The sequence below is a fragment of the Carcharhinus amblyrhynchos genome, unplaced genomic scaffold, assembly GCF_965287045.1.
Source record: "Carcharhinus amblyrhynchos unplaced genomic scaffold, sCarAmb.v2.hapA scaffold_40, whole genome shotgun sequence".
NCBI lineage: Eukaryota > Metazoa > Chordata > Chondrichthyes > Carcharhiniformes > Carcharhinidae > Carcharhinus > Carcharhinus amblyrhynchos.
In genome coordinates this window covers 5284345-5304919 of record NW_027649781.1, presented here as the reverse complement: position 1 = coordinate 5304919, position 20575 = coordinate 5284345, and the positions used below count along the sequence as shown (strand labels likewise).

The 20575-nt window shown below is 50.2% G+C and overlaps 1 protein-coding gene across 2 annotated transcripts; it reads left to right on the top strand.

Moving 5' to 3' along the window:
- Positions 1 to 2194: 2194 nt before the first annotated feature.
- grcc10 (gene rich cluster, C10 gene) lies at positions 2195 to 10103 on the top strand. 2 transcript variants are annotated; one of them, XM_080181478.1, is made up of 3 exons: positions 2195 to 2501; positions 5226 to 5402; positions 8011 to 10103. In XM_080181478.1, exons 1-3 carry the CDS (start codon positions 2201 to 2203, stop codon positions 8148 to 8150), a joined length of 618 nt encoding a protein of 205 aa, XP_080037604.1. In that variant the 5' UTR covers positions 2195 to 2200; the 3' UTR covers positions 8151 to 10103. The 2 variants fall into 2 exon arrangements, with proteins under 2 accessions (XP_080037604.1, XP_080037605.1); XM_080181479.1 differs by lacking the exon at positions 2195 to 2501 and adding an exon at positions 3171 to 3402.
- Positions 10104 to 20575: the final 10472 nt, after the last annotated feature.

The window sequence follows — 20575 nt, the reverse complement described above, 5'->3', positions numbered from 1 at the left end:
TGGATTGGGCTACATTCACAACCCTTTGTAGTTTCTTGCAGTCTTGGACAGAGCAGGAACCATACCGAGCGTGATACAGTCACTGCCCCACAACCCTTCATTTGATTCAAAGGATCCGATGCAAGCATTGGGTGGACCTTTGTAAGCTGTGGACTGACTTCGCTGCTTTGTATAACATTTCAAACCTAAATAAAGTCATTCCATTTTAAAGAACGCAAAGAGTCCTAACATCATTACAGCACAGAAGGTGAACATTTGTCCCATAGAATCATAGAACCCTACAGTGCAAAAGGAGGCCATTTGACCCATCGAACCTGCATCAACCACAATCCCACCCAGACCTTATCCCATGCATTTACCCGAGCTAGTCCCCCTGACACTGAGGGGCAATTTGGCATGGTCAATGCAGCTAACCCACATGTTTTTCGGATTGTAGGAGGAAACCGGAGCACCCAGAGGAAACGCATGCAAACATGGGGAGAACATGCAGACTCCACACAGACAATAACCCAAGCTGGGAATCGAACCCCTGCACTGTGAGGCAGCAGTGCTAACCATCAAGGGCATGCCAGCTCTCCGTTCAATCTAGTCAGTCCTACTCCCCCTCGTGCATGGACATTTAGTTAAAACAAGTAACTAATAGCAGCATGAATGTCTGGCAGCAGAAGGTGAAACAAGGGTCAGTGCCACGCGGAAATGAAACATGGGAGGGCTGGGTGATGTTACCCACTGTGTGGGTGACGATACCCACTTTCTGGATGAGGTGCAGTGAGTTCACGGGGGTTGCAAGATGCTGAACTCGATGTTCGGTGCAGGAGGCAGTGAAACGCTGGATGGGAAGAAGTGGGGGGCAGTTTAGATCGGAGTTGAGGAGGAACTTCTTCACTCAAAGGGTGGTGAATCTCTGGAATTCTCTGCCTGTTGAAGTGGTGGAGGCTACCTCACTGAATATATTTAAGTCACGGGTAGATAGGTGTCTGATAGACAGGGGAATTAAGGGTTTTGGGGAGAAAGCAGGAAAGTGGAACTGATCCACTTCAGATCAGCCATGATCTTATTGAATGGCGGGGCAGACTCGAAGGGCTAGATGGCCTACTCCTGCTCCTATTTCTTATGTTCTTAGAAACACTGCTTGGGCAGCACAGTCGCACAGTGGTTAGCACTGCTGCTTCACAGCTCCAGGGACCTGGGTTCGATTCCCGGCTTGGGTCACTGTCTGTGTGGAGATTGCACTTTCTCCTCATGTCTGTGTGGGTTTCCTCTGGTTTCCTTCCACAATCTAAAGGTGTGAGGGTTAGGTTGGTTGGCCATGCTAAAATTGCCCCTTAGTGTCCTGAGATGTGTAGGTTAGGGAGATTAGTGGGTAAATATATAGAGATATGGGGGTGGGACCTGGGTGGGATTGTGGTCGGTGCAGACTCGATGGGCTGAATGGCCTATTTTTGCACTGTAGGATTTCTATGATTCTATGCTTGTCTCCCCAGGACTCCGATTGGTGAGAGAGTGAGTAAAGTCACCCAGACAGTGGACAATGTCACTTAGACATGGGTAAGGTCATCCAGACAGCAGATAATGTCACCTGGATGTGGGTAATGTTGTCCAGTGGGTAAAATCACCCAAACAGTGGGTAACGTTATCCAGTGGGTAAAATCACCCAGACACTGGGTATCGTCATCCAGTGGGTAAAATCGCCCAGAGGGTGGGTAATGTTGCCCAGTCAGTGCGTAAAATCTCCCAAGCGGGGGGTGCAGTGTTAGCGGAGACCACAGGATTTGATCACATCTTTTTACCCCCAGAGGAAGTTGGACAATTTCCAGAAGCACTGGGGGGCATGAGTGAGTCTGCTGTTACCATTTACACCTCCTCTGCCCCTAAACATCTCCCAGCATTCCCTGCCCCAGCTCACTGCCTTCCCGCCTCCAGCCACTGAGCGGCGCTGCACGTATAGGTCCTCCAGCCACTGAACAGCGCTGCATACGGAGATCCTCTAGCCACTGAGCGGCGGTGAATGGGGAAGTCCTCCAACCACTGAGCGGCGCTGCATGGAGAGGTCCTCCAGCCACGGAGCGGCGCTGCACGGCGAAGTCCTCCAGCACTGAGCAGAGCTGCACGGAGAGGTCCTCCAGCCACTGAGCAGCGCTGCACCGAGAGGTCCTCCAGCCACTGAGCAGCGCTGCACGGAGAGAACCTCCAGCCAGGCATGGCGCTAGAGGTGGAGGTCCTCCAGCGTGGTGTGGCGCAGGAGGCGGAGGACTTCCAGCCTGGTGTCGCGCTGGCGGCAGAGGTCTCCCAACCATCGGCCGTCGCTGTTACAGGTCCTCCAGCCTGTGGGGGCGCAAAGACTGGCCATCCAGCCTGGCACTGGACGGGGAAGTCCTGCAGCCATGACAGCCGCTGTTCCTGCGTCCTCCAGCATGTGGGGACGCTGTTACTGGTCCTCGAGCGCGGCATTGTTCCTGGTCATCCGGTCGATGGCGGCGCTGATCCTGGTTCGCTGATCTGTGAGAGCGCTGTTCCCTGGTCAGGTCCTCCGGCCACTGAGGGCGAAATTTCCAGTGATCCTCCGGCCTGCAGGGGCGCTGCTCATGGTGGTCCTAATTCCTCCTCTCCCGGCCCGTGGAGGCGAGGAATGGCCGGCGGTCCTCCCCGCCTGTAGGGGGGCTGTATTTGGCCATCCTCCGACCTCCTACTGGCATCTTGGGCGCTGCACCGGCGATATTCCTGCCACTGAGCGGCGCGATTCGCGGAGGGTCCCTGGACTATCATCCCGTCCTGTGGGGATGCTGTATTAAGGCGGTCCTCCGGCCACCTAGCGGCGGAGTTCCGGGCGGTCCTCCGGCCTGTGGGGACGCTGCAGATCTGGGTCCTCTGGCCTGTGGGGGCACTTTTCCCGGCGGTGTTCGGGCCGCTGAGCAGTGCTGTTCTGGACGGTCCTCCGGCCACTAAATGGCGCTGTAGAGGTCGGTCGTCCCTCTATCCATCTGCGGGGGCGCTAGAGACGGCGGTCCTCCGGCCTGTGGAAGCGCTGTACCCGCCGGTTCTCCAGCCTGTGGGGGCGCTGCAAATGGTAGTCCTCCGGCCTGTCGGGGGCGCAGTGCCGGGCGCTCCTCCGGCCTGTGCGGGCTCTGCAGACGGCGGTCCTCCGGCCTGTGGGGGCGCTGCAGACGGCAGTCCTCCGGCCTGTGGGGTGCGCAGTGCTGGGCGGTCCTTCGGCCTGTGAGGGCGCTACACCCAGCGATATTCCGGTCTCTGTCGCTCCCAGTTTGCGGCCTAGACGGGCGGGCTGCGCTGGGACCTGGAGCTGGATTTATTCCCCGAGCCCAAAGGGTGAAATGGCGGCGGCAGCAGCGGCAGCTCAGCAGCAACAGCCAGCGGGGGGATTGAGCCTGGAGCAGGCGAAAGGTGAGGGCGAGCAGGAGAGAGAGGGCCTGAAACTGGGCCCTCACCCAAGGGGATCTCTGATACTCTCTGTGACACACACTGATTCTTGTCTCTGTGACACACACTGATTCTTGTCTCTGTGACACACACTGATTCTTGTCTCTGTGACACTCACACTGATTCTTGTCTCTGTGACACACACTGATTCTTGTCTCTGTGACACACACTGATTCTTGTCTCTGTGACACACACTGATTCTTGTCTCTGTGACACACACTGATTGTGTCTCTGTGACACTCACACTGATTCTTGTCTCTGTGACACACACTGATTGTGTCTCTGTGACACACACTGATTCTTGTCTCTGTGACACTCACACTGATTCTTGTCTCTGTGACACACACTGATTCTTGTCTCTGTGACACACACTGATTGTGTCTCTGTGACACACACTGATTCTTGTCTCTGTGACACACACTGATTCTTGTCTCTGTGACACTCACACTGATTCTTGTCTCTGTGACACACACTGATTCTTGTCTCTGTGACACTCACACTGATTCTTGTCTCTGTGACACTCACACTGATTCTTGTCTCTGTGACACACACTGATTCTTGTCTCTGTGACACTCACACTGATTCTTGTCTCTGTGACACACACTGATTCTTGTCTCTGTGACACACACTGATTGTGTCTCTGTGACACTCACACTGATTCTTGTCTCTGTGACACACACTGATTCTTGTCTCTGTGACACACACTGATTCTTGTCTCTGTGACACTCACACTGATTCTTGTCTCTGTGACTCACACTGATTCTTGTCTCTGTGACACACACTGATTCTTGTCTCTGTGACACACACTGATTCTTGTCTCTGTGACACTCACACTGATTCTTGTCTCTGTGACTCACACTGATTCTTGTCTCTGTGACACTCACACTGATTCTTGTCTCTGTGACACACACTGATTGTGTCTCTGTGACACACACACTGATTCTTGTCTCTGTGACACACACTGATTCTTGTCTCTGTGACACACACTGATTCTTGTCTCTGTGACACACACACTGATTCTTGTCTCTGTGACACACACACTGATTCTTGTCTCTGTGACACACACACTGATTCTTGTCTCTGTGACACACACACTGATTCTTGTCTCTGTGACACACACACTGATTCTTGTCTCTGTGACACACACACTGATTCTTGTCTCTGTGACACACACACTGATTCTTGTCTCTGTGACACACACACTGATTCTTGTCTCTGTGACACACACACTGATTCTTGTCTCTGTGACACACACACTGATTCTTGTCTCTGTGACACACACTGATTCTTGTCTCTGTGACACTCACACTGATTCTTGTCTCTGTGACACTCACACTGATTCTTGTCTCTGTGACGCTCACACTGATTCTTGTCTCTGTGACGCTCACACTGATTCTTGTCTCTGTGACGCTCACACTGATTCTTGTCTCAGTGACGCTCACACTGATTGTTGTCTCTGTGACGCTCACACCGATTGTGTCTCTGTGACGCTCACACTGATTGTGTCTCTGTGACGCTCACACTGATTGTGTCTCTGTGACGCTCACACTGATTGTGTCTCTGTGACGCTCACACTGATTGTGTCTCTGTGACGCTCACACTGATTGTGTCTCTGTGACGCTCACACTGATTGTGTCTCTGTGACGCTCACACTGATTGTGTCTCTGTGACGCTCACACTGATTGTGTCTCTGTGACGCTCACACTGATTGTGTCTCTGTGACGCTCACACTGATCCTGTCTCTGTCTCTGTGGTACTTACACTGATCCTCTCTCTCCTTTCCTAAGTGGTTTTAGCTGAGGTGATCAAGGCCTTCAGTTCCCCTGACAATGCCATGCGTTTGGAGGAGGCTCGGGACAATGCCTGTAACGACATGGGGAAGATGCTACAGTTCGTGTTGCCTGTGGCAACCCAGATCCAGCAGGATGTTATCAAATCGTATGGCTTCAGTAACGACGGTGAAGGCAAGTATTACACTTGATGTTGGAATCCAACTCACAACCACACAGAGGAGAAGTAGGAGGCAGCCACCAGCCCCTTCAACCTCTGCCGGCCTTAACTCCTCTCCGTTCCATTTCCCCATCGCCCTCTCTCTATTCCTCACTCTGTCAAATGTTTGTCCATCTCCACTTTAAATATTTCCAATAATCCAGCTCCACCACCCTTTGGGGCAGAGAATTCCAGCGATTCGCCATCCTCTGCACAAACAAATTTCTACACACCTCAGTTTTAAATGACCGGCCCTTTATCTTGTCGCTTTGTCCCCTTGTTTGGGACTCTCCCACTCGTAAAACCTCAGCATCTACCCTGTCAAACCCCCTCAGGATGTTTGAAAACCTCACTCTTCTAAACTCCAAGCTAACCAGATCCAGACAGTCCGATAGGATAACGCTCTCATCCCAGGAATTAGCCTGCTGATCTGCTCTGGACTGCCTCCAATGTTCCTCCAGCCTTTTTTAGATAATGGGATCAAAACTGTACACAGTACTCCCGGTGAGGCCACACCAACACTGCACAACTTCAATAAAACCTCCCTGTTTTTAAACTCCAATCCCTTTGCAGCAGTGTTTGCCTTCTTAACCACTTGTTGGATTGGCCTGCTAGCTTTCTGTAGAATCCCTACAGTGCAGAACAAGGCCATTCAGCCCTTTGAGCCTGCACCAACAACAATCCCACGCAGGCCCTATCCCTGAAACCCCACATGTTTACCCTGCTAATGGCCCCAACCGACACATCTTAGGGCCCTAAGGGTCAATTTAGCATGGCCAAGCCACCTAACCCTCACATCTTGGACTGTGGGAGGAAATCGGAGCCCCAGGGGGAACCCACACAGACATGGGGAGAATGTGCAGACTCCACACAGTCAGTGACCCAAGCCAGGAATTGAACCCAGGTCTTTGGCACTGTGAAGCAGCAGTGCTAACCACTGTGCCTGATTCACAGACAAAAACCACCTTCCCCGGCTCCCATCAGGCTGGGTACCATCCCCTACACTGGAGGACAACAGGCTCCCACCCCCGGTCCCTCCCTATGCTGGACTTCCCCTCCCGCTCCACGCTGGTGTTGGGTGGGCGGTGGCCCCTGGCCCTCCCCGCGTCGGGGTGGGCGGTGGTCCCTAGCCCTCCCCGTGCCGGGGTGGGCGGTGGTCCCTCGCCCTCCCCACGCTAGAGGGGGGTGGTGGTGGCCTTCCCCATGCTGGTAGGGGGTGGGGGGGCCATTCCACCCTATGCCTGGGTGGCCCCTCCCTTCCCCACACTGGGTAAGACCCCTCCCCCTTCACGCTGGAGTCCCCTCCTCCTTGCTGGGGTTTCTCCAGCCTGCCTTCTGAGTGAGTGCGTCCAGCAGGATTCCAGCTCCTGTGTGTAATGTTCTGGTGGACTGTCATGGGATGAGTTTTAGAGGGAAGCTGAATTGTAAGGACATGTGTACGAAGGTTTTGCAGCCATCGGTGACCCTGTCACCCAAGCTGATTGACAGTAACCAGCTTAATTTACTCTGATCCTCAGGCTTCAGTAGAAACCTCTGGGTCAAAGAGATTAGTTTAAATTCTTTTGCAGGATGTGGCAAGGCCTGTGTTTATTGCCCATCTCTGGTTGCCCCTTGAGAATGTGGTGGTGAGCTGCCTTCTTGAACCGCGGCAGTCCCTGTGATACATTCACAGTGATGTAAGGGTGGGAATTCCAGGATTTTGACCCAGCCAATGTATTTCCAAGTCAGGATGGTGAGTGACTCGGAGGGGAACTTGCAGGTGGTTGGGTTCCCAGGTATCTGCTGGCCTTGTCCCTGTAGATGGAAGTGGTGGTGGGTTTGGAAGGTGCTGTCTAAGGAGCCTTGGTGAGTGTACCTGCAGTGCATCTTATAGATGGTACACACTACTGCTACTGTCAGTGATGGAGGGATTGAATGTTTGTGGATGTGGTGCCAATCAAGCGGGCTGATTTGACCTGGATGGTGTTGAGCTTCTTGAGTGTTGTTGGAGCTGCACCCATCCAGGCGAGTGGGGAGTATTCCACCACACTCCTGACTTGTGTCTTGTAGATGGTGGACAGGCTTTGGGGAGTCAGCAGGTGAGTTACTCACCGCAGTATTCCTATCCTCTGACCTACTCTTGTAGCCACAGTATTTATATTCCCGGCCTGGGTCATTGTTTGACCAGAGTTTGCACATTCTTCCTGTGTCTGCGTGGGTTTCCTCCCACACTCCAAAGATTTGTGTATCGGTGGATTGGCCATGCTAATTGCCCCTTGGTGTCCCAGGATGTGTAGATTGGAGGGATTATTGGAGTAAATATGTGGGGTTGAGGGCTTGGGTGGGATTGTTGGTGCAAACTCAATGGCCTGAATGGCCTCCTCCTGCACTGCAGAGATGCTATATGGCTGGTCCAGTTCAGTTCCTGGTCAGTGTTAATCCCCAGGATGTTGATAATGGGGGCTTCAGTGATAGCAATGCCATTGAATGTCAAAGGGGCAATGGTTCGGTCCTGTCTTGTTGTCATGGAGTCGTAAGACTCAATAACTGAGTCTGTCTGAGCAGTGATGTTTATTCCCCTGTTTTTGATTTTCTCTTTCAAAGGTGTGCTGAAGTTTGCGAGAATCATCAAGACTTACGAAGGGCAGGACCCAGAGGTCGCAGCGATGTCAGCCAAGCTCAAGTCCATGTTTCTGCCCCCCATGACAGTTCCTCCCCACAGCGCAGGTCTCTCTGCGTCCTAACACCCCTCAGAGTGATGGAGGCTGGGTGGGGGGGTGGGAATGGTGCTGGATTTCTCGTTTGAGATTTCAACACAACGATCATGCATTTAAAAGAAAATTCATTTCTCTCCAGTGGGAGTGCGGACACTTGTCTCTGAAGCGGGCGCGTTCAGACTCCTTCCTCCCAAAATCGGTGTTCTCGTGGTTGGTTTTGGGACATTGCCGAGCCTCCGGCCTCCCTCGCTGCCACAGTCTTTCCGTGGCACTTTGGTTAGAAGCTCTGACTGACTGGGGAAGTGATTGGCTGGGCATCGAGCCCAGTGGTAGAAGGACGATGTCCATAGCACGCCATTCTGAGGCAAGGCAGTGTTCCCTGCATCATATTGAAGCGACCTTTGTGTTCCTCGGGCTGCGTTGGGCAGCATCAGCTGAAGGATATTCCCCCCTACCCATTCTCCATGCTCAAGAGTCCTCTGTGAGTCTACCCCGATAGGGCTTGGCTCTGCAGTCACCCATTGCAACTTTTCCTTGCTGAGCTCCCCCCGCCCAAAATCCAGACCTGCTCTCCGGACGTTTGTGGCAGGCACCCTTTGGGTTGGCAGTAAGGGGAGTGGCTGCATGAAGGGCCTTGGAAAATTCCAGCAGGGCAGCATAGTGATTAGCACTGCTGCCTCACAACGCCAGGGACCCGGGTTCAATTCTGGTTCTGGGCCACCATCTGTGTGGAGTTAACACGTCCTCCCCATGTCTGCATGGGTTTTCTCCCATGCTCCAAAGATGCACAGATTAGGTGGATTGGCCATGCTAAATTGCCACTTAATGTCCAAAGACGTGTGGGTTAGGTGGATTGGGGGGGGCTAAATACATGGTGTTATGGGAAAGGGCCTGGGTGGGATCCTGTGTTGGAGAGTTGGTGTAGACTCGAAGGGCCGAATGTCGTCCTCCTTGCGCTGTTGGGATTCTGTGGTAACTCACCTCCCCAGCCACTCCAACCCCTCCAGTTTCCATTCAGCAGACACTCTTTGGCAGGTTTGGATACAGACTCATCACCAGTACCATGTCGTGGGAGGGACTGGTGTGTGGTGTGCCTGAACTGCCTGTTTACAGCATTCGAGTTTTTATTTTCATTTAGTAGAATTTGTAAAATAGCGGAAAAGAGAAGCCACAGTGGCTCTCGCTGGGGACGGGGAGAGTGGCATGTTTCGCCTCTGCATGTTTAAATATGGGTTTCCTCTCCATCTCAACCATCGACCACAAACAGACATCTTGTCTCCCACTCTCTGCTACCAAACGGGGAACCTAACTGTGGCAGTGGGGCTGGCTGAAGGAAGGAAAATTCTCCACCCTCACTCCAACCAGTAAAATCGGAGGCTCCTTTAACCGAGCGGTGTATCTGCTAAGGGACAGCAGGGGAAAGGCTGCATCTCTATACTGCCTGTCACATCCTCAGGCAGTGTCTCCCCCCATCCCCCCCAGGCGCTTTGCAACCAATGAAGTTTTTACACTGAAGACTATTTGTGACGCAGCGTAGAATAGAATTGTAGAGCCTAGGGCGCAGAGATGGGCCCTTCAGCCCAAACTGCTCCATGCTGACCAGTTTGGACTGCTCAGGGAGGGGCAGACGAGGGGAGGTGGAGTGGGCTTAGGTTCAGGAGAAGGGGAAATCTTCCAGCCATGTTAAGAAAATGGAGCCCCTCGTATTAACTCAACGTAGCCGGCAGGCAGGATGGAAGAGGAGGCTGCTTCTCGCAAAGTCGTGCATGTCATGGCTTGCCTTGATTGTGTGCCCCTATGATGGATGGTACTTCTCTCCAGCTCCTCTCTTCCATCCCCTGAACATGCAGTGCACTCGCCCTCCACATTCTCCTTCTGAATGTAAAAACGTGTTTTTCAATACATTATCATGTGCTTGACAGTTTCATATCATGTACAATAAAATGGGATAGCGTGCTTGAGACCACGTTTTGGAAATTGCATCATTCCTCTCTGTGCCTTCCCCTCGATTAAAATATCATTCAGAAAATAAATGAATCATCCAGATGCTAACAAGGTCCAGTAAGAAGTCTCACAACACAGGTTAAAGTCCAACAGGTTTATTTGGAATCACGAGCTTTCAGAGCGCTGCTCCTTCATCAGGTGAGTGGAGAGGTGGGCTCATAAACATGGCATATATAGGCCCCTGGGTTTGATTCGCGGCTCAAGTCACTATCTGTGTGGAGTTTGCACATTCTGCCTGTATCTGCATGGGTTTTCTGCAGGTGATCCGGTTTCCTCCCACAGTCTGAAAGAAGTGCTGGTTGGGGTGCATTGGCCGTGCTAAATCCTCCCTCAGTGTACCCGAACAGGCGCCAGAGTATGGCAACGAGGGGATTTTCACAGTAACTTCATTGCAGTGTTAATGTAAGCCTACTTGTGACACGAATAAATAAACTTTAAAAACTTCAGTGATTTCCATCTGGGGGGTGAGATGGGGTATAAATATTGGCCAGGATAGAAATGGAAGGGACTGCCCTGTTCTGTTAGTGCCACAATGCCCACCCCGAGCAGGAAGACAGAGTTCAACAAAGCACAGTAGGTTAGTGCTGCTGCCTCACAGCACCAGGGACATAAGAACATAAGAAATAGGAGCAGGAGTAGGCCATCTGGCCCTTCGAGCCTGCCCCGCCATTCAATAAGGTCATGGCTGATCTGTCGTGGCTCAGTTCCACTTTCCCGCCCTCTCCCCATAACCCTTAATCCCCTCGCTTATCACAAAACCCATCAACCCGCGTCTTAAAAATATTTAGCGAGGCAGCCTCCACCACTTCAACGGGCAGAGAATTCCAGAGATTCACCACCCTTTGAGTGAAGAAGTTCCTCCTCAACTCCGTTCTAAACCGCCCCCCCCCCCTTTATCTTGAGGCTGTGCCCCCTAGTCCTACTGTCCTTTCTGAGCGGGAAGAGTCTCTCCACCTCTATCCTATCCATCCCATTCATCATCTTATATGTCTCAATGAGATCTCCCCTCATTCTTCTAAACTCTAACGAGTACAAGCCTAGTTTATTCAGCCTCTCTTCATAGCTCAACCCCCTCAACTCCGGTATCAGCCTAGTAAACCTCCTCTGCACTCCCTCCAAGGCCAAAATATCCTTGCGTAAGTGCGGCGACCAAAACTGCACCCACTACTCCAGCTGCGGCCTCACCAATGCCCTATACAGCTGCAGCAAGACCTCCCTATTTTTATATTCAATCCCCCTCGCTATGAAGGCCAGCATCCCATTCGCCTTCCTGACCACCTGCTGCACCTGCAGGCTGGGTTTTTGCGACTCATGCACAAGGAACCCGAGGTCCCTCTGCACCGTCGCCTGCTGCAGTTTTTCGCCACGTAAGTAATAATCCTTCCTACCATTATTCCTACCAAAGTGGACCACCTCGCACTTGCCAACATTAAATTCCATTTGCCAGTTCCTGGCCCATTCGCCCAGCCTATCTAGATCCTTCTGCAGACTCTCCACCGGGACCCGGGTTCAATTCCCGGTTTGGGTCACTGTGGAGTCTGTGCGTTCTCCCCATGTCTGTGTGGGTTACCTCCGGGTGCTCCGGTTTCCTCCCACAATCCGAAAGATGTGTGGCTTAGGTGGATTGGTCGTGCTAAATTGACCCTAGTGTCAGGGGGATTAGGAGGGAAAATATGTGGGGCTACAGGGAGAGGGCCTGGTTGGGATTGTGCTCAGTACAGACTAGATGGGCCGAATGGCTTCCTTCCAGGGATTCTAAACACATCATCCGGAAGGTGACCTCACCAATAGTGGAGCACTCCCTCAGCACAGCACTCCCTCTGACGAAGGGTCATCCAGGCTCGAAATGTTGGCCTTGTTCTCTCCCCGGATGCTGTCAGACCTGCTGAAATTTTCCAGCGTTTTGTTTGTTCTTTTTCCTTTCAGATTCCCGCAGTATTTTTGCTTTTATCTTAGCTGGAATGTCAGGCTGGCTTTGGAAGGGAAATGTCTCGGAAGTAGTGGGGGGGGGAGAAGGGGAGGGGGGGGCTGGTTCTGAACCCACAACCTTGTGATTCAGAGCAGAAGTGCGATGTGCCGAGTCGCAGCTGCCAATGAGTAAGAGTGGAGAATGTTCTGGAACGTTGCATTCACAGAATGTGTGTCATCGCCAGTTGATTGCCAAGTGGAGGCCAGGCACTAGCAGTTACTGGGACTGCAGTTTTAGTCTATAAAAAAACAACCAACTCTGTGTGTGTGTGGATTTACTGAAACCTCACCAAGCGCTCTAGGTTAGATATGTTTCTCCTTCACCCTCCGTCCACCCCGCCCAGTTGCTGCCTTTCAATGGACAGCGAGAGGAATGATACAAACCGAGAATGCTGGAAACACTCAGCAGGCCAGCATTTGCGGAGGATGAGACAGAGAGAGTTCCAGCTCCAACCAAGACACCTCATCAGAACTGGAATGTGATCTGAAAGCAGAGTAGTGCGGATGCTGCAAATCTGAAAACCCTGGCAAAACTCAGCAGATCTGGCAACATCTGCAGAGAAGGAGAGAGAAGCAGCAGGCTAAATTTTCCAAGCCTTCCCTTCAGTGATGACAAGCCCCTCCACCCTCAGACCTGGTTCCCTGCCAGTCTGGCTAACAAACAGCCCGTTTGCTGCTGACACCACCATATTGGGTCAGAACTCAAACAATGACGAGACAGAGTACAGGAAGGGGATAGAGAATCTGGTGAACTGGTACAGCGGCAATAATCTCTCATGGTGGCACAGTGGTTAGCACTGCTGCCTCACTGCGCCAGGGACCTGGGTTCAATTCCTGACTTGGGTCACTGTGCGGAGTTTGCACGTTCTTCCCGTGTCTGCGTGGGTTTCCTCCGGGTGCTCCGGTTTCTTCCCCCGCGCTCCAAAGATGTGCAGATTTGGTTGATTGGCCATGATAAATTGCCCCTTAGTGTCAGGAGGACTAGCTAGGGTAAATACATGGGGTTATGGGCATAGGGCTTGGGTGGGATTGTGGTTAGTGTAGTCTCGATGGGCCAAATGGCCTCTTACACTATAGGGTTCTATGATTCTCAATGTCATTAAAACAAAGGAGATTGTCATTGAATTCGGGAAGCTTGGTGAAAGACACGCCCCTGTTTATATCAATGGAGACCAAGTGGAAATGGCCGAGAGCTTCAAGTTTTTAGGCATCCATATCATTAACAACCTTTCCTGGACCCTCCATACCAACACTGTAGTTAAGAAAGCCCACCAACACTTGTACTTTCTCAGAAGACTAAAGAAATTTGGCATGCCAGCTGTGACTTCCACCAACTTTTACAGATGCACCATAGAAAGAATTCTTTCTGTTGTATCACAACTTGGTATGGTTCCTGCTCTACCCAAGAACCGCATGAAACTACAAAGGATCATGAACAAAGCCCAGTCCATCACTCAAACCAGCCTTCCATCCATTGACTTTGTCTACATTTCCTGTTGCTTTGGAAGAGGACCCCACACACCTCGAACATTCTCTTTTCCACCTTCTGTCAGGAAAAAGATACTAAATTCTGAGAGTCATGTGCTAACCGACTCAAGAACAGCTACTTGAGACACTAATAAAGTTTTAAAACAAGTAACTCAGAGAGCACAGTTGAAGAGTTGTTTTGGAAGTGTAAGATCTGTGCTGGAGGGTACAGTGTAACTGTAAACCACAACCTCAGCAGGGCAGGGGTGAGGTGGGGTTAGAATTTGGCAAGTCGCACTGGGTGAGAAGGTCAGAGGGAAGGGCAGTCTAGACATTCAGGTATTAACTTGGAACCTTAAACATAGTGAGGCAGTTAACAAGGTGAAATCAGGCTAGCAATGGGTAGTTCAGCAGTTAACAGTCAGCTGCGAGTGACGGTTTAAATTGCTTGGAGGCAGGAGCAGTTAGGAGTTGCTGTGGGACTGATCACACATCAAAGTACAGATGCAGCAGGCAGTAAAGAAGACAAATGTATGTTGGCGTCCGTAACAAGAGGATTTGAAGGTAGGAATAGTGTTTTGCTGCAATTGTACAGGGTGTTGGTGAAGCCTGACATGGAGTATTGTGTGCAGTTTCTAGTGTCCTTGTAGAATAGAATCATAGAAACCCTACAGTGCAGAAGGAGGCCACTCTGCATCAACTACAATTCCACCTATTCCTGTAATCCCGCATATTTATACTGCTAATCCCCCTGACACCAAGGAGCAATTTAGCATGGCCAATCAACCTAACCTGCACATTTTTGGACTGTGGGAGGAAACCCACTCAGATGCAGGGAGAATGTGCGAACTCCACACAGACAGTGACTCAAGGCTGGAATTGAACCCAGGTCCTTGGCGCTGTGAGGCAGCAGTGCTAACCACTGTGCCACCATGCTGCCCATCTAAGGAAGGATGTCCTTGCTATAGAGGGAATGCAGTGCCACTCAGCCCATCGAGTCCGCTTTGCCATGATGGTTGATATTTTTCTCATCCCCGTTCTCCTGCCTTTTCCCCATAACCCCTGATCTCCTTATTAATCAAGAATCTATCTGTCTGCCTTAAAGACACTCAATGACCTGGCCTCTACAGCTTTCTGTGGCAAAAAGTTCCACAGATTCACCCTCTGGCTGAAGAAATTCCTCCTCATCTCTGTTTTAAGAGATCGTCCCTTTAGCCTGAGGTTCTGCCCTTTGGTTCTAGTTTTTTCTACTAGTGGAAGCATCCTCTCCAGATTCACTCTATCCAGGCCTTGCAGTATCCTGAAAGTCTCAATAAGATTCCCCCTCACCCTTCTAAACTCCAACCAGTGCCCAGAGTCCTCAACCGTTCCTCATACAACAAGCTCTTCATTCCAGGGGTCATTCTTGTGAACCTCCTCTGGACCCTTTCCAAGACCAGCGCTTCATTCCTTAGATACAGGGCCCAAAACTGCTCACAATATTCCAAATGGGGTCTGACCAGAGCCTTATACAGCCTCACAAGTACATCCCTGCTTTTGTATTCTAGCCCTCTCGACATGAATGCTAATATTGCATTTGCTTTCCTAACTGCCGACTGAACCTGCACATTAACCTTAAGAGAACCTTGAACAAGGATGCCCAAATCCCTTTGTATTTCTGATTTCCGAAGCATTTTCCCATTTAGGAAATAGGAGAGACTAAGTCGGTGAGGATTATATTGATTGGAGTTTAGAAGAATGAGAGGGGATCTCGTAGAAATTTATAAAATTCTAACAGAGTTAGACAGGGTAGATTCAGAAAGAATGTTCCTGATGATGGGGGGGTCCCAAACTTGGGGTCATGTTTGAGGATAAGGGATAAACCTTTTAGGACTGAGGTGAGGAGAAATTTCTTCACCCGGAGGGTGGTGAATGCGTGGAATTCAACACCACAGAAAGTAGTTGAGGCCAAAATGTTGTGTGATTTCGAAGAAATTAGATATAGCTCTTGGAGCTAAAGGGATCAAGGGATATGGAAGGGAGGCGAGATCAGGATATTGTATTTGATGATCAGCCATGATCAAAATGAATGGCGGAACAGGCTCGAGGGCCATGGCCCACTCCTACTTCTAGTCTTGATGTTTCTATGAAGTCACACTGTCCATTTGGGAGCCAGGGCTGACATGTTGGGCCAAATAGCCTCCTTCTACACCAAAACCATTCTGTGAAGTAGAAATATATACTCAGGGAGGTTCAAAGCTGGTCTTCATCTCACACAACACCATGATGACACCCCCTTGTCACCACAGGACTTCACTATGCTCCCTGTTCAAGGTCAGTCCTCATCACAGTGGAGGCCATCACCTTTTGGAACAATCTACCTCAGCCTTCCTTCAAAAGAATCTTAAGAATCCAATTCTTCCTTTCACTTGGCTCCATCATTATCTTTCCTGCCTACGTTTCGAGTGCCGTCTTCTCCCCTTGCACCCACCCCCCCCCCCCCCCCCCCCACCCCCCGCCACCCAAACTCTCTGAGATGTTACATACATTAATAGGATGGGAATAGAGGGATACGGTCCCCGAAGGGTAGGGGGTTTAAATTCAGACGGGCAGCATGGTCGGTGCAGGCTTGGCGGGCCGAAGGGCCTGTTCCTGTGCTGTAGTTTTCTTTGTTCTTTATCCCTGTTTGCTATTGCTCCACCAGCTCTTTGGCAGGCTGGGCCTGAAGCTCTGAAATTCCCTCCCTAAACCTTTCCTTCCTTAGGGGCCCCCTATTCTAAACCTACCCCCCCTGAAGAAGCCCATGCCCATCTAGACTAGTGTCTCCTTAGGTGGCCTGGTGCCAGATTTTTTTTAAACGCGGTAACACTCCCGAGCAGGGCTTTGGGACACTTCAGTATGTCAAAAGATGCTATATAAATGCAGGTTGTTTTTGCCATTTTCATGGTCAAACCTTTTATCGGAAATTTGCACTACATTCGAATTAGAGGACTACCCGGAAGCATCCTTCAAGCTAAAAAGCGGGAGTAAGAAGCATAAACGGAAGGTCATTTTGAGTGCCACTGCTCTCACTTTGTGCGAGAGGCCAGCACACCCCCATTCGTTCAATTTTTACATGCAAATTAACAGGGGGGGGTATTGATTTGATTTGATTTATAATTGTCACATGTATTAACATACAGTGAAAAGTATTGTTTCTTCTGCGCTATACAAAGCATACCGTTCGTAGAGAAGGAAAGGAGAGAGTGCAGAATGTAGCATTACAGTCATAGCTCGGGTGTAGAGAAAGATTAAGTTAATGTGAGGTAGGTCCATTCAAAAGTCTGATAACAGCAGGGAAGAAGCTGTTCTTGAGTCGATTGGTACGTGACCTCAGACTTCAGTATCTTTTCCCCTCAGAAGAAGGTGGAAGAGAGAATGTCCGGGGTGCATGGGGTCCTTGTTTATGCTGGCTGCTTTGCTGAGGCAGTGGGAAGTGTAGACAGAGTCAATGGGTGGGAGGCTGGTTTTGGCTGGTATTGAACAGGATTATAAGAGGTGTCAGTCATGGCGCAGTGGGTATCACTGCCACCCCTACTTCAGAGATTGTGTCTTCAGTTATCCCTCCTAGAGACAAGAGCTCATGGGCCATTGGCCAACACTCCGGTGTGGGACCTGGAAGGTGTCATCTGAGTGCTGAAGGGGACGCCAAATAGAAGCACCTGCCTGCTAAAGTTTATTTAGGGTCACAAGTCGGCTTACATTAACACTGCAATGAAGTTACTGTGAGAATCCCCGAGTCGCCACACTCTGGCACTGAGGGAAAATTTAGCACGGCCAATGCATCTTAACCAGCATGTCTTTGGGAGGAAACCGGAACACCCGGAGGAAACGCATGCTGACATGGGGAGAATGCGCAGACTCTGCACAGACAGTTACCCAAGCTGGGAACTCAATCTGGCTCCATGGCACCATGAGAGAGCAGGGCTAAGCACTGTACCACCGTTCTGCTTCCAAGGTATATTATGAAGTGAGCCTACATCCCGACTATTTTTGATTTTAGCATTAGGGTCAGCTGGGTGGCCCAGTGGCACAGTGGTTAGCACTGCTGCCTCGCAGTGTCAGGGACCCGGGTTCAATTCCTGCCTCGGGTCACTGTCTGTGTTCTCCCCGTGTCTGCGTGGGTTTCCTCTGGGTGTTCCGATTTCCTCCCCCTTCCAAAGATGTGTGGGTTAGGTTGACTGGCCATGCTAAGTTGCTCCATAATGTCAGAGGGAATAGCAGAGTAAGGGGGGCTAGGGCCTGGGTGGGATTATGGTCAGTGCAGACTTAATGGACCGAATGGCCTCCTTCTGCGCTGTAGGGATTCTATGTTCTATGATAAGGCGTTTCAACAAAGAAAACAAAGAAGTATACAGCACAGGAACAGGCCCTTCAGCCTCCAAGCCTGTGCTGATCAAGATGCCCTAACTAAACTAAAAAAAAACCTTCTGCCCTTACTCAGGTTCTGCTCCAGGTATGATTCCAGTGACCCATAGGAAGTTCTTGTCAAGACAAACTTTATTTAAGAACGCAGTTAGAATGCAGCAAAAAGTATATGCATAACTTACACCAATTAAAATTCTTAAACATTTGACAAAGTATAATTCTTAACAGATATTCTCTATTGTTCCAATTTAAGCAATATCCCCATCGATATAAATCCTACTTTGGAACCGATTCGAACCAAAAGCAGGTATGCTCATGTGGGTGCTAGAGTTCCAACCTTTTAACCCCTCTGGACAGATACAAAAAGACACTTGCATTCACAACAGTCTCCACAGCAAGATCTGCCTTCAAGCAGCAGAACTTCAGAGAACCTATTTTCCGCAGGTTCCCGTCTCCAGAGAGACTCAGAGCAATTCCTGCTCTCACAACTCCCAAACAGCAACTGAATGTCATTTCTATGTGTAAGAGCCTCGCTCCACCCAGTCACCTGATTTGTTCCCTGTCAATCATCCTAATCAAGCCCTACTCTGCAAAATCTCAGGGAAAAAACACGAAAAATAACAGAACAGCATTTGTTCAGATTAAAACACTTATTCTAGCAATTAGGGGCAATTATGCTGCTGCAGTAACAACAGGTCAGCCAGATATAGACAAAATGGCACCAATAATAAAACAAACTGCTAAAATGGATGCTGCACAAGAAACATGACCCAAATATATTTCTAAAAGGCACAATATCGTCACACATAGCCTAGTGTGGAGGAGAGTTTGGGAGTCCTCCCAAATCTTTATCTCTCAGCCAACACCTGAGTATCTGGTAATTGTTACATCTCAGCTTGTGGGTCTTTGCTGTGAGCTAACCTCCACAGTAAAAAGGAACAGGAGTAGGCCATTCAGCCCTTTGCACCTGCTCGCCACCCAACCACTTGTGGCTGGCCATCTACCTCAACATCACCCTCCCACTGTTTTCCCCCATTCCCATCATTCCCTCAGTACTGATGTCAGTCTTCAATATTCCATGACTGTTACTTCCGGATAGAGAATTTCCAAGGTTTGGGACTGGGACTAACTGGTGTGTGTGTGTGTGTGTGTGTGTGTGTGTGTGTGTGTGAAAGAGAGAGAGAGAGAGAGTTTGTGCATGTGTGTATGTGTAAGAGTGAGAGATTGTGTTTGTGTATGTGTGTGAGAGAAAATGTGTTTGTGTGTGAAAGTGTGTGTGTGCATGAGTATGAGAGAGTGTGTGTATGTGTGTGTGTATGTGTGTGAGAGAGTGTGTGTGTGTGAGAGAGAGGAAAAGTTTGTGTGTGTGTATATGAGAGAATGTGGTGTGCGAGTGTGTGTGTGTGTGTGTGTGTGTGTGCATATGAGAATGTATGTGTGTGAAAGAGAGTATGTGTGGTGTGTCAGAGAAAAAGAGGATGTGGTGTGTGAGGGACAGAAAGTGTGTGTGTGAGAGAGAGAGAGAAAGAGTGTGTGTGTGTGTGTGTGTGTGAGAGAGAATGTATGTGTATGAGAGAGAGAGTGAGGGTGTGTGTGTGAGACAGAGTGTGTGTATGCGAGAGAGAGAGAGAGCGTGTGTGTGTGTGTGTGTGTGTGACAGAGTGTGTGTGTGTGTGTGTGTATGTGAGAGAGAGAGAATGTATGAGAGAGAGAGTGAGGGTGTGTGTGTGAGACAGAGTGTGTGTATGCGAGAGAGAGAGAGAGAGAGCGTGTGTGTGTGTGTGTGTGTGTGACAGAGTGTGTGTGTGACAGAGTGTGTGTGTGTGTGTGTGTGTCTGTGTGAGTGTGTGTGACAGTGTGTGTGTGTGTGTGTGACAGTGTGTGTGTGTGTGTGTGTGTGTGTGTGACAGAGTGTGTGTGTGACAGAGTGTGTGTGTGTGTGTGTGTGTGTCTGTGTGAGTGTGTGTGACAGAGTGTGTGTGTGACAGAGTGTGTGTGTGTGTGTGTGTGTGTGTCTGTCTGAGTGTCTGTGTGTTTTTGATCGTTTGTTTTTCAATGACCTGGTTGAGGGAATAAGTATTTCCCCAGCAAAGCGGATTGAACTGAAACAGTGGTGGAGAAACATCTACAATGAGGTGCTTCTGGGCAGCACGGTAGCACAGCGGTCAGGACTGCTGCTTCACAGCGCCAGAGTTTGATTCCTGGCTGGCGTCACTGTCTGTGTGGAGCCTGCACAAAGAATGAGGGGAGATCTCATTGAGACGTATAAGATGATGAATGGGATGGATAGGATAGAGGTGGAGAGACTCTTCCCGCTCAAAAAAGACAGTAGGACTAGGGGGCACAGCCTCAAGATAAAGGGGAGGCGGTTTAGAACGGAGTTGAGGAGGAACTTCTTCACTCAAAGGGTGGTGAATCTCTGGAATTCTCTGCCCATTGAAGTGGTGGAGGCTGCCTCGCTAAATATTTTTAAGAAGCGGGTTGATGGGTTCTTGATAAGAGAGGGGATTAAGGGTTATGGGGAGAGGGCGGGAAAGTGGAACTGAGCTACAACAGATCAGCCATGATCTTATTGAATGGCGGGGCAGGCTCGAAGGGCTAGATGGCCTACTCCTGCTCCTATTTCT